Below are 12,104 nucleotides of genomic sequence, written 5' to 3'. Positions count from 1 at the left end.
TAAGCCCGTTTAGCCATCAGGAACAATGAATGAATCAGGTGGTGGAGTAAGCCCGTTTAGCCATCAGGAACAATGAATGAATCAGGTGGTGGTGTAAGCCCGTTTAGCCGCGAGGAACAGTGATCCTGTTGTGAAGTAAGCCATCAGAAACAAGGACTCAGGTGGTGGAGTAAGTCCACCCAACCACCAGGATCAGTGACTCTGGTGGTGTTGCACAAGAAATAGTACTCCAGTTGGTTGTGTAAGTGTGCTCGCAAGCAGCAGAGACGCAGTTGGTGGTGTAAGCGTATCCGTGTCTCAGTTACAAGGTGAATTCAGCCACAGTAACACGCCGTCTCCTGATATCTCTGCTTGTTATGAACTTGATATTTAACATCTTTCCTACAGACTTTAAAATGTGAAAACATTTATGGTGGTAAATCCTTTATAATGCACCGACCGTTTTAGCGTGACAGATGACCCAAAGTGAACCAATAATATCACACTATAAAGCAAGTGAATAATGTGGGAGGTTTTTTTTCGTCCGCTCAAATCCTGGCTATATTGTACTAATTTTTGGTGGGCACTTCGGTGAAATAGAATGTGCCAATTCAGAACAGTAGCGGCATCAGTGGAGTGGATGAAGCATTGGTTCGGTACTTGTTTCCTAGCACGGCCACAATCGCGGGCATCGTGTGCCTTAACTTTAAGGCACACGATGCCCACGATTTCTCTTGAAAAAACCACAACTGTGGTACATCGCGTCGGTCGTGTGCCTTAAGAAGGCACACGACGCGATGCCCACGATTTCCCTATAGGCTTCAATGTTAAAATATTTTAACATTGAAGCCTATGCGCGCCCGACGCGATGCCCCCGATTTCTCCATAGGCTTCAATGTTAAAATATTTAACATTGAAGCCTATGCGATGGACCCGATTTGTCCATAGGCTTCAATGTTAAAATATTTTAACATTGAATTTAACATAGGAAAAAATGGGAAAAGGCCCAATATGGGCCATTTCTCATTGGGTATGGCCCCGTCACGATTGACGCGAACCCGAAGCGTGGCGAGCGCAGCGAGCCCGCGAGGGGTGGCGGTGCGCGTCCTCTGACCTTTTCATTACCCTACTATCCACGTCGGCGTGGAGTTGAGAATAGATTGAGAATAGAAGCGTGGCGAGCGCAGCGGATACCTTCACAGGTATCCGCGTCCCCTCGCGGGCTTCACAGCTGTCCGCGTCCCCTCGCGGGGCTCGCCACGCTTTGGGCTCGGTGGCTCGCTGCGCTCGCCACACTAATCTATTCTCAACTCCACGCCGACGTGGATAGTAGGGGAATGAAAAGGTCGGAGGACGCGCACCGCCGCCCCTCGCCACGCTTCGTTTTCGCGTCAATCGTGGGGGTGGCGGCCACAATGGGGGGACATTCTTTTTTACACACTTGACGGGGCCATACCCAATGAGAAATGGCCCATATTGGCCCTTTACCCATTTTTTTATATGTTAAATGGACTCAGTTTCAATGTTAAAATAATTTAACATTGAAGCCTATGGACACGATGGACCCGATTTCTCCATAGGCTTCAATGTTAAATTATTTTAACATTGAAGCCTATGGAGAAATCGGGTACATCGCGTCGGTCGCGTCGTGTGCGTTTTGGTATGCACCCGACGCGACCGACGCAATTTTTTCCAACGCGACCACCACAATAGAAATCGTTGTGGCCGTGCTAGGAAACAAGTACCATTGGTTCTTCTTTTTAGATGAGGCTTGCTCTCTCTGGAGTGGTACAACATCTATAACCATGTGACCTGAACAATGGGCAAGGTGCCACCACCCCACATTTACCTCCGAGCCCACTCTTAGTAGGGATTCAAAATGTTCAGTGAATGTTAACATCTATATATAACAAAGCCGTATAGTGTAGTCCTTGCATATACAAGGTATACATTGTTTGAACTGTTAGGGTGCTTATTGGGGTAATATTCACACTGTGTTTCTTCAATCCAAGTCGACCCCATGAGACTTCAACGCTTTCAATACTTGCACTCTCAGGATCTGAAGATCAGTCCTGTAGGAATACTCGTACACCAAAGTGACCCCCCCCATAAAGCAAGGCCTCATTGCATAGTATAATTCCGATTTAATATACTGATTGTGATGTTAAATACGCGTTTCACCATAATCAACTTTATGAGGGTTTTGGCTTCACAAAGAAACAGGGGCTTGTTCACTAGGCTGTGTGTAATCGCATGTCTAGGGAACTGGTAAATGCAGCGCGGCTGAATGTCGAACCCCCCGGCCAGTAGCATACGAAGGGAAGTGTACGCCAACACATCCGGCTGCGGCTGCACGGCCGAAATGTCTTCGATGGTCTCTTCCCATCGAATGATTTTTCTGTTATTTGCTAATACACTTATGCATACACTAATGACTTATTATGCCCACAGATCGCCGAATTCGGGATGATCACTGACATCATGGGGGGTGGGAGGGTACCGATCGTCTTAGTATGCTATTTTATTGACACACGCACAATAAATATCATAAAAGAGAAGAAATTGGTGGATGAGATTGTGTAGGTGTGATATAGATTGTGTGAGCAGGACATCCAGAATGTGCTCCACATCCAATGATCGAACGTATGTTCCAATCAGAAGATGCGGGGTCCAAGGTGGATCATGGACGCTACATGTCCTGTTATCCAGCATTGATTCCGATCAAATCAGAAGGTGGCCCGGGGGCTGCAGGATCCCACCCACCTTCTTTCTAAGGTGCGTTCTGATCTATGTGATGCAGGAAAATGTCCTGATGGGGTCTGGGAAACACTTGTCCATCTTGTGGTAGAGAGTTGTCCGAGTTAATCCCAGATTATTCCGAAAAGGTCAAAGTGTAAGTGGATTGGTTCTGCAAGTAGAGTGTACTTGTCAAAAAGGCCGCATTGGTTATTAGCCCAGTGTGTGAGTTGTGTTATTCTTTTACAATAAAACAGCAGTAGTAGGTTCGGTTATTGTGTTACAGGACAGCAGTAGTTAGCAATACGTATATCCCTTATACACCGTGGCTTCAGTCGCACCAAACAGCCCATTTCAGGCATGAGGTACTGGGCGACGCGGCCATGCAGAGCGTCTCTCCCACTCAGAATGTGCGTCTTATTCGCACAAATGAAACCACTGGGAGTGACAGACTACATTGCTAGATTTCACTGATCCCTTTGATGCACTTTCTTTGTACATCTGTGTGCAGATTAGTATTTGAAGTGCTGAGACACAGCTGACGCCATGTTCCATTGTGCTTCATTTGTGGCTTTGTAGCGCCAGAACGTGGAGTGGTGTTTGCTGCATCTGCTTTGCTAACAAGAGATGCTGTACTGTAACTATGCCTGGCACCACACACTGTAAGGCATAATGGGGCGGATGTATTAAGCCTTAACAAGAGATAAATGCAAGGGTGATAAAGAGAGATAAAGGTCCAGCCTATCACCTGCTAACTGCCATGTTACAGGCTGTGTTTGAAAAAAGTCAGTAAGGAGCTGATTGGCTGGACGTTTATCTCTCCTTATCACCCTTGCATTTATCTCTTGTTAAGGCTTAATACATCTGCCCCATTGAGGCTAGGTGTATGAGGATACCTCTGTGTGTGTGTGTGTGTGTGTGTGTGTGTGTGTGTGTTTGGGTGTGTGTTTTTTGAGGAGTTCTGGTGATGTGTTACAGGATGGTAGTGTGAGTTCTGGTAGGGTGTGTTGCAGGATCGTAGTATACACTGTGAGTTGTGATAGTGTGTTGCAAGATGGTAGTAGTGTACACTGTGTGTGAGTGGTGGTGTGTTACAGGACGGAAGTAGTATACACTTTGTGTGAGTTGTGGTGTTGTCTTACCGGCTGTTCTCAGGTGACACATCTGTTATGGATCTCTTTGGGCTATTGATGTTCTCTTTGGACATGTAGTACAGAAGGAGATGATACAGCCCCTGCCTCTGTAACTGGTGCTGGTGCCTGTATCTAGCAACTGCACAAGCTCTGATACATGTACAACAACGTTACATTGTAAACAGTGGACAGGGGTGTGTGCTCCCCACTGTGCACCTGGCCGCTCTAGGGAGGAAGGCACTGGCACAGCACCTACAAGATATCCCATATACAAATACTTCCAGGAGTTCTGCTCCTGGTCATGTCTGTCCCCAGGATAGCAGTCTACCTGTTGTAAATCAGGCCTGCTTAACCTAGCTGACTGTGGCTCCGAAAGAGCCATGGAAAAGATGGTTGCTTGCTGCTGCCAGTAGAGTTTATTACACATTAAACCAGGGATGGGGAAGTACATTTCCCAGCATGCCTTGCTACAGTTTTACGTGCCAAAGCTCTCTCCTCCTGGGGAGAGCTGAGCCACAAGGTGGAGGGAAACCCACCGAGGGTCTCTTTGGTGAAGAGGACCCACCAATCCCTATATTCCCCCTCTTAGGCCTTTTGGCTGAGAGGGGTTAGGGAAGTAACGGGGCCCTTCTCCTTTTGGAGAGGGTCCATACGTACATACACCCCCCTATGCACGATTTAGGAAGCTGCATTGGGTGTTTGGAGCACCATCTTGGGCTCCAAAAAAAAAAGTGTGTTCTCACTGCACTTATTTATCCCTAATTGCATGGATACAAGTGATGGGAGGTGTTAAAAAAAAACATATAAACCCCACTTTATATAAAATGCAAACTCACAAAGTGTATTTGCAGTGGAGAAGCTCATAGGGAAAACCACCCATCTTGTGTCAGTACAGCTGTTGTGGGCTGCTTTCAGGATCCCACAATGCACTGGGTTCTTTAATGTCATGTACCATGTGAACCCTTAGCATTAGAACCAATGACTTCTTCAGGGGATGTGATTCCTACACAAGGTGGAGTCTCTTTACTTGCCCCTTCACTCAGTGCCAGATGCCAAACTAATGCTTAGATTCTTGTTCCAAATGGTGTGCTGTTCTAACAAGCCATAGTATAAATTAGCACAGGATGGCACAAAGCTAGTGCCCATAGCTGTGCCACATGTATTTTCTTTATTTTTGTAGTCCTTCAGATGTGATTGCTGTATAACTTGTATTGGTGTGGTACATTCTGTATTAGGGCAGCGTGTGAGTTGTGAGTAATGTTTTCTTACAGGGAGATCATTGTGCACTTGGTGCTTGTATTCTGGTTCTAGGATGGCAGTAGTGCATTTGGTGAGTGAGGTTTATTGTGTTGTAGTGCAAAAGTGGTACAAGGTATGTGAAAGTTATGCTGTAGGTTGTGATGTGGAGGTAAAGTGGTGCACTTGGTTTGTGTGTGTGGGGTATGTTGTGTTACAGGTTGACAGTAGTGGCCCTGGTGTGTGTGTGTTTTATTGTTGTGATGCCTTGGTATAGAAGTTGTATTTGCATTGCAGTGAGGCAGTTGTGCAATTGGTGTGTATGTTTTATTGTTGTCTTACAGGACGGCAGTGGTACGCTCAGACGCTCAGGGTCTCTGGGCAAGATCCGGGATGTTCTACGAAGAAGCAGCGAGATGTTAGTGAAAAAGCTGCAGGGGACCGCACCACCAGAACCACGAAACTCAAAGTAACCATCTAAGATAAACCGGTGACACATGAAGTAACAGATTGATAGAGCTACACATAATTCTGAAACTGACGACAGCCTGACACCCAAAGCATAGGTGGCTTCTGTCCCCACGTGACGCTGTGCTAGCTGCTGCCCATTCTGATATGGTAGCGCCGACTGCCCCATATAGCATGGGGCAATATGGAGGTAATTTATGTAGTGCAAAACTGTTGTACAGTCCAGCTTTGGATCTGCTGTGCACCGCGGTGGGGCAAGGTCCCTGGAGGATTAGCAGCAGCACTTGCAGAGCCGGGTCATACCCGGGAATGTACCCTTTCACACTGCACTCAGACCTGGGATTGACCCGGGACAGCCCCATTCACACTGATCCTGGGAAATCACTGCAAATACATTTGCATGTCATTAGAAATGGACTCCAGGGCTCTGAAAGATGACAGCAGCATTTGTGAGCCCAAGAAAGCTCCAATCAGCAGCTTTTTTAAAGTCCCGTGTACCCACTCCCGGGTACGGGACCATTCACACTGACCAAATCCCGGGATGTTTATCCCAGGATATTCTTTCAAGACCCTTTCACACTGCGCTAAATCCTGGGTTGATTTGCGTTCATGTGCAAAAACCCGGGATATTTTTGCATGTGTGAAAGGGGTATAACAGGCTGGCTGGAGTTTTGCAGAGCGAGGTTCCTACTTGCTAAATGCAGAGCATGGGGAGCAGTGCAAAGATTGGATTTTAAGATTCTTGTTGAAGCGGGAAGGTATTATCAGGGGTGTTTCTTGCATTTTTGCCTCCGCTCAGTGTTATGGCAGCGGTCACCCCTCCCGGGTCACTTTGTTACGGCGCAGAAGTGCGTGTATAAATGAGGGCGGACTGAGCAGTGTTTTAGTAGCAAAACAATTAAAATGTAAATGTAATGAATGTACAGTGGCAGAATTATCCTGCCGCATATACAGATACTTCTTCAGACTTTGCCACCTCTCCACATTGCCGATAATAAGCGGCTTGTTAGTGTGCACTGAGCTGATCATCTATGCTCTGCTGGACAAATCCCAGGTGTCTTCAGGTGAACATGGAGTTTATCCTGAGCAGCGCAAACACATCATTACACACGCAGTGTTTCCTAAGAGACCTGTACATCCTTCCCCATGTAAAAGTATACACAGCATAAACATTCTAACACACATTGTATAACCGGACATCCTCTGTTCTCTTGCAGTATGAAGCGAGCAGCATCGCTAAACTATCTCAACAAGTCCAGTGATGAGACGTTCAAGGTAAGGACTACTTTGGGACAAAGGTTTCTAGAACTTTTGAACCACATTCTGCTCCTTACTTCCTGTACACCCATACAAAGCTCTTCTTCCTCCTTATCACCTACACCCCCTTCATCCATCCCAGAGACCTTTTCTCCTTGCTTTCTCAATGAGGTCAAAGAGACCTTACTAACACCCCCCCCCCCCCCCCCCTCCTCTTCTGGATCCATTTTCCTACTCTGTTCCAGAGCCCATTCTCCTACATAACTACAAAAATAGTGTATCTCTCAGAATAGGAAAGTGTAATATAGCCTGTCTCTCCATCTGTTACAGTGCCCTTTTCTCCTGCTTTCTCTCCCTGTCACAGAGCCTTTTTCTCCTCCTTTCTCTCCCTGTCACAGAGCCTTTTTCTCCTGCTTTCTCTACCTCTGATAGAGCCTTTCTATCCTGCTTTCTCTACCTCTGATAGAGGGGGAGAAGGTAGGATAGAAAGGCTCTATCAGAGGTAGAGAAAGAAGGCTAGAAAGGCTCTATCAGAGGTAGAGAAAGCATGATAGAAAGGCTCTATGACAGAGGGGGAGAAGATAGGATAGAAAGGCTCTGTCATAGAGCCTTTCTATCCTCTCTACCTCTGATAGAGCCCTTCTAGCCTTCTTTCTCCGCCTCTGATAGAGCTTTTCTATCATGCTTTCTCTACCTCTGATAGAGCTTTTCTATCCTACCTTCTCCCCCTCTGTCATAGAGCCTTTCTATCATGCTTTCTCTACCTCTGATAGAGCCTTTCTATCCTGCTTTCTCTACCTCTTATAGAGCCTTTCTATCATGCTTTCTCTACCTCTGATAGAGCCTTTCTATCCTGCTTTCTCTACCTCTGACAGAGCCTTTCTATCCTGCTTTCTCTACCTCTGATAGAGTCTTTCTATCCTGCTTTCTCTACCTCTGACAGAGCCTTTCTATCCTGCTTTCTCTACCTCTGACAGAGCCCTTCTAGCCTTCTTTCTCCACCTCTGATAGAGCTTTTCTAGTCTACTATCTCTCCCTCTGATTTAGGGGGGTATTCAATCTGGGAGTCACGGCTGTTGAGCTTGCTCGACAGCTGTGACCCTGTCCCATTCTCGGTCTGCTCGACGGGATTCAATGTGCTGGCTGCAGCGGGACAAGAAGGGGGGGTGGCTGCGAGTTGCAGCCGGGAAGAGGCGAGCTGCAGCCGGCAGCTTGTCACTTCCCGACCGTTCTCGGCAGAACGAGCCCAACTGCTTGTGAAGTCGGGCTCCTTCTGCCGAGCTCCCCTGTTCAATGCTTTTGGGGAAGACAGTATTGAATAGGGTCCGGCGGCCATCTCCCCCTCAGGAGATGGTCGCCGATGATTGAATAGAGCTTTTTTATTCTGCTTTATCTACCTGTCATAGAGCCTTTCTAACCTATTTTCTTACCCTTTGTTATAAGACCTTTCGAGCTTTCTCCGCATTTTGGTCCAGAATCCCTTTTGCTCTGCCTTATTTACCCTTTTTTGACATAGAGCCTTTTATTTTATGATCTTGCAGGATTTAGTAATCTAATATAAAATGTTCTGCTCTTTTCAGAATTCTCAAAATCTTCTGTCTGAAAGTCGAGGATTGAGTGCCAGTAATATCGATCTGTCATCTCATAGCTAATGAATCCTTCCTGGCTAATGGGAGATGCTCCGCCTAGAGAATCACCTTATCTCCCAACTGATCACATCCTAATCCTAGCAATTCCAGTGTGACGCTGACTTGAACTTCTACTGAACACTTACATATTTTATCTATAAACTGCTCTTAGAGTAAAAAGAAAGAAATCTTATCTATTACCTAGAATGAAAAGATATTGGATTATAATCTCGCAACATTCTGGATGGAGGTATCGGCCTCTGTAGTGTATATACTCTATGTATTCATGCAATGTGTGTCCATTGTGATCAGAACAGGCCTGGATTCTTACACATCCCTGTGTGCCATAGTAACACTACAGGCACGTGGCCGCGTGCCAGGGTAACACTACAGGTGTGTGACCGCGTGCCAGGGTAACACTACAGGTGCGTGACCGCGTGCCAGGGTAACGCTACAGGTGCGTGACCGCGTGCCAGCGTAACACTACATACACATGGTTGCGTGCCAGCGTAACACTACAGGCACATGGCTGCGTGCCAGCGTAACACTACAGGCACGCGGCTGCGTGCCAGGGTGACACTACAGGTGCGTAACCATGTGCCAGGGTAACACTACAGGCACATGGCCGTGTGACACTACAGGCACATGGCCGCCTGCCAGGGTGACACTACAGGCACATGGCCGCCTGCCAGGGTGACACTACAGGCACATGGCCGCCTGCCAGGGGTGACACTACTGGCACATGGCCGCCTGCCAGGGGTGACACTATAGGCACATGGCCGCCTGCCAGGGTGACACTACTGGCATGTGGCCGCCTGCCAGGGTGACACTACTGGCATGTGGCCGCCTGCCAGGGTGACACTACTGGCGCGTGGCCGCCTGCCAGGGTAACACTACTGGCGCGTGGCCGCCTGCCAGGGTAACACTACAGGCGCGTGACCGCGTGCCAGGGTAACACTACAGGCGCGTGACCGCGTGCCAGGGTAACACTACAGGCGCGTGACCGCGTGCCAGGGTAACACTACAGGCGCGTGACCGCGTGCCAGGGTAACACTACAGGCGCGTGACCGCATGCCAGGGTAACACTACAGGCGCGTGCCAGGGTAACACTACAGGCGCGTGACCGCGTGCCAGCGTAACACTACAGGTGCGTGACCGCGTGCCAGCGTAACACTACAGGTGCGTGACTGCGTGCCAGGGTAACACTACAGGTGCGTGACCGCATAACACTACAGGCACATGGCTGCGTGCCAGGGTGACACTACAGGCACATGGCTGCGTGCCAGGGTGACACTACTGGCACATGGCTGCCTGCCAGGGTGACACTACTGGCACATGGCCGCCTGCCAGGGTGACACTACTGGCACATGGCCGCCTGCCAGGGTGACACTACTGGCGCATGCCCATGTGCCAGGGTAACAGGCATTGCAGATGCATTTCCCGGCAATAGGTGCATACCCGGGTAAGGCTACTCGCACCTGTCCATGCCAGAGGGACACTACAGTTGCTGTACCAATTCAGACCTCTCACATGCCATTTTATTCTGATTCCTCTCATTGGCAGACTTTGGGTTTTAATAAAAAATGTAAAATCTAGGAAAATGTTGTATGTACCAGTCTCTGGGATGTGTAAATCTCCAGTGCCCCAATATTTTTTGTTTTATGTACAGTTGTAACTGAGTTGGTCATGCTGCGGCGGGCTTGCCATGGGGGACGCTGCTGCCAACCTGGTCTTTTTGGGCCAATAGCACTTTATTTACAGTTACCAAATTGAATAATCCACACACAGCACTAGCTCCTTACTTCTCCCCGACTGCCAAATTCCCACAGCTCCTGATCACTCCGACAGAAGGGCACCAGTTCTCTCCTCCTCTGTTGGACAGGTACCTAGGTGACTCAATGAGCGTGGGCCCTTCTTTGGTCATCTCTTTCCGCATCCTCTAGAATGTTGTTCCATTGACCCCACCATACTGCAATAATTATCTTTGTCTGCAAATGAATGACTGTTCCATCTCTTCTGCTTTATGCTGTTCTCTCGGTCTAATCATGTCGCCCAGTGTGTCATTCTCTCAAATCCCACCAGAGGGCGCTCTTGACAAAATAAAGTTCTGCTGTTTCCGGCATGTAGATGCTTGTGTTCTGCATTTTGTTTTGGGTTTTTCCTGCCGTTGACCCCATTCTCAATCATGTATCATAATTTTGAATTTTATCTCTCAGGAAAATAAAATTATTTGGAAACCTGACTGATTCTGCTTATTGCCATATCAGCAAGCCGTTCGTGTTTAGAGTAGGAATATGCAGTGAGATTGTGTAATGATTGTCAGCCCACGGATACTGTGGCCTCCTGCAGACGCTGTTACTGGCTGAGGCTGCGGCAGCACAGACATTTATTTATTTACGGTTCCTTATATAGCGCAGAAGAGAAGTGGTTCAGAACAAAGTTCTGTAGCAGCGCTAAAGTTAGATTTTGTTAATTTGATTGGTAGATTGGATGATCTTTACAAATGTTTTTAATAATAATGACCTGTATATACAGTATAAACTTTAAAAAGATAGATGGTATACAACATATACATGTAAACAATAAACCTTAAATGATAACAAATTAATAAATAAAAACACTCTCTGCTTGCTTGGACTATTTGATTGACGTATTTGCAATATAGCAATAAAATTGCACAATTGGGTGATCCATATAGTTACCACTCCATGGGCAATAATGCACTGGATTGTCCCGCTGTTGGCAAGATGGATTGGGCAAGAGGCAATGGGTCAGGATGTTTCTCCAGAGTTTGGGGTAATGATGTTAAGCCCCAGTGGGCTGGAAGGAAACAAGTGGAGCACCCTGCGGGTGTACGGTGGATCCTCACTAGTGAGTGGCCTGGATTGGGATGGATTCGAATATCGTGGCCATTGGAGGTTTTTCAAGGAGTATTCTCCACTTATGTCAGACCAAATTGGGTCAACGGTCTGTCCAATCGATTGGATGGCTTGTATGGAGCCCAATGGGTAAAATCCTGATTCACAGGGGATTGGGCTTCATACAAGCCATCCAATCGATTTGACAGACCGTTGACCCAATTTGGTGAAAACCCTCCAGTGGCCACGGTATTCGAAGACAGCTGTGAAGACAGAGGCCTTTATTCTGGTTCGCTCCTTCTGGCAAATTCCTTCTTAGATGGACAAAACCATGTGCACTGCAGGTGAGGCAGATGTAAAATGTGCAGAGAGAGTTGGATTTGGGTGAGTTATTTGGTACTTGTGAGTTATCCGGACGCCCGATTTAAAAATCGGGTCGGATCGGGCACATCGCATCGCATCGCATGCGACCATCGGATGCGATGCGATGCGATGCGATGACCCGATTTTTCCATAGGAATCAATGTTAAAATGGACTGAGTCCATTTTAACATGGAATTCAATGGGAAAAAGGGGTCCTTTTCATACCCCTACTATCCAAGTGGGCATGGAGTTGGATATAAACCTGTGGCGAGCGTAGCGAGCCACCGAGCCCGAAGCGTGGCGAGCGTAGCGAGCCCCGCGAGGGGACACGGAATACCGTCCCCTCGCGGGGCTCGCTTCGCTCGCCACGCTTCGGGCTCGGTGGCTCGCTACGCTCGCCACAGGTTTATATCCAACTCCATGCCCACTTGGATAGTAGGGGTATG

General features: G+C 47.7%; 1 protein-coding gene across 4 annotated transcripts in view; it reads left to right on the top strand.

Moving 5' to 3' along the window:
- Positions 1 to 10,679, top strand: part of KLC4 (kinesin light chain 4) — a 54,491-nt gene extending 43,812 nt beyond the window's left edge. For all 4 annotated transcript variants that reach the window (XM_083175304.1, XM_083175305.1, XM_083175307.1 and 1 more), the window contains 3 exons: positions 5,429 to 5,553; positions 6,770 to 6,827; positions 8,390 to 10,679. In XM_083175304.1, the coding sequence (XP_083031430.1) occupies positions 5,429 to 5,553; positions 6,770 to 6,827; positions 8,390 to 8,461 (255 nt within the window). In that variant the 3' untranslated portion in view covers positions 8,462 to 10,679. The remainder of the gene's footprint in view (positions 1 to 5,428; positions 5,554 to 6,769; positions 6,828 to 8,389) is intronic.
- The last annotated feature ends 1,425 nt before the right edge of the window (positions 10,680 to 12,104 follow it).

This window comes from Crinia signifera, chromosome 3 (assembly GCF_055691185.1).
Source record: "Crinia signifera chromosome 3, ASM5569118v1, whole genome shotgun sequence".
Classification (NCBI taxonomy): Eukaryota; Metazoa; Chordata; class Amphibia; order Anura; family Myobatrachidae; genus Crinia; species Crinia signifera.
This window is presented reverse-complemented; position numbering and strand designations above follow the sequence as displayed.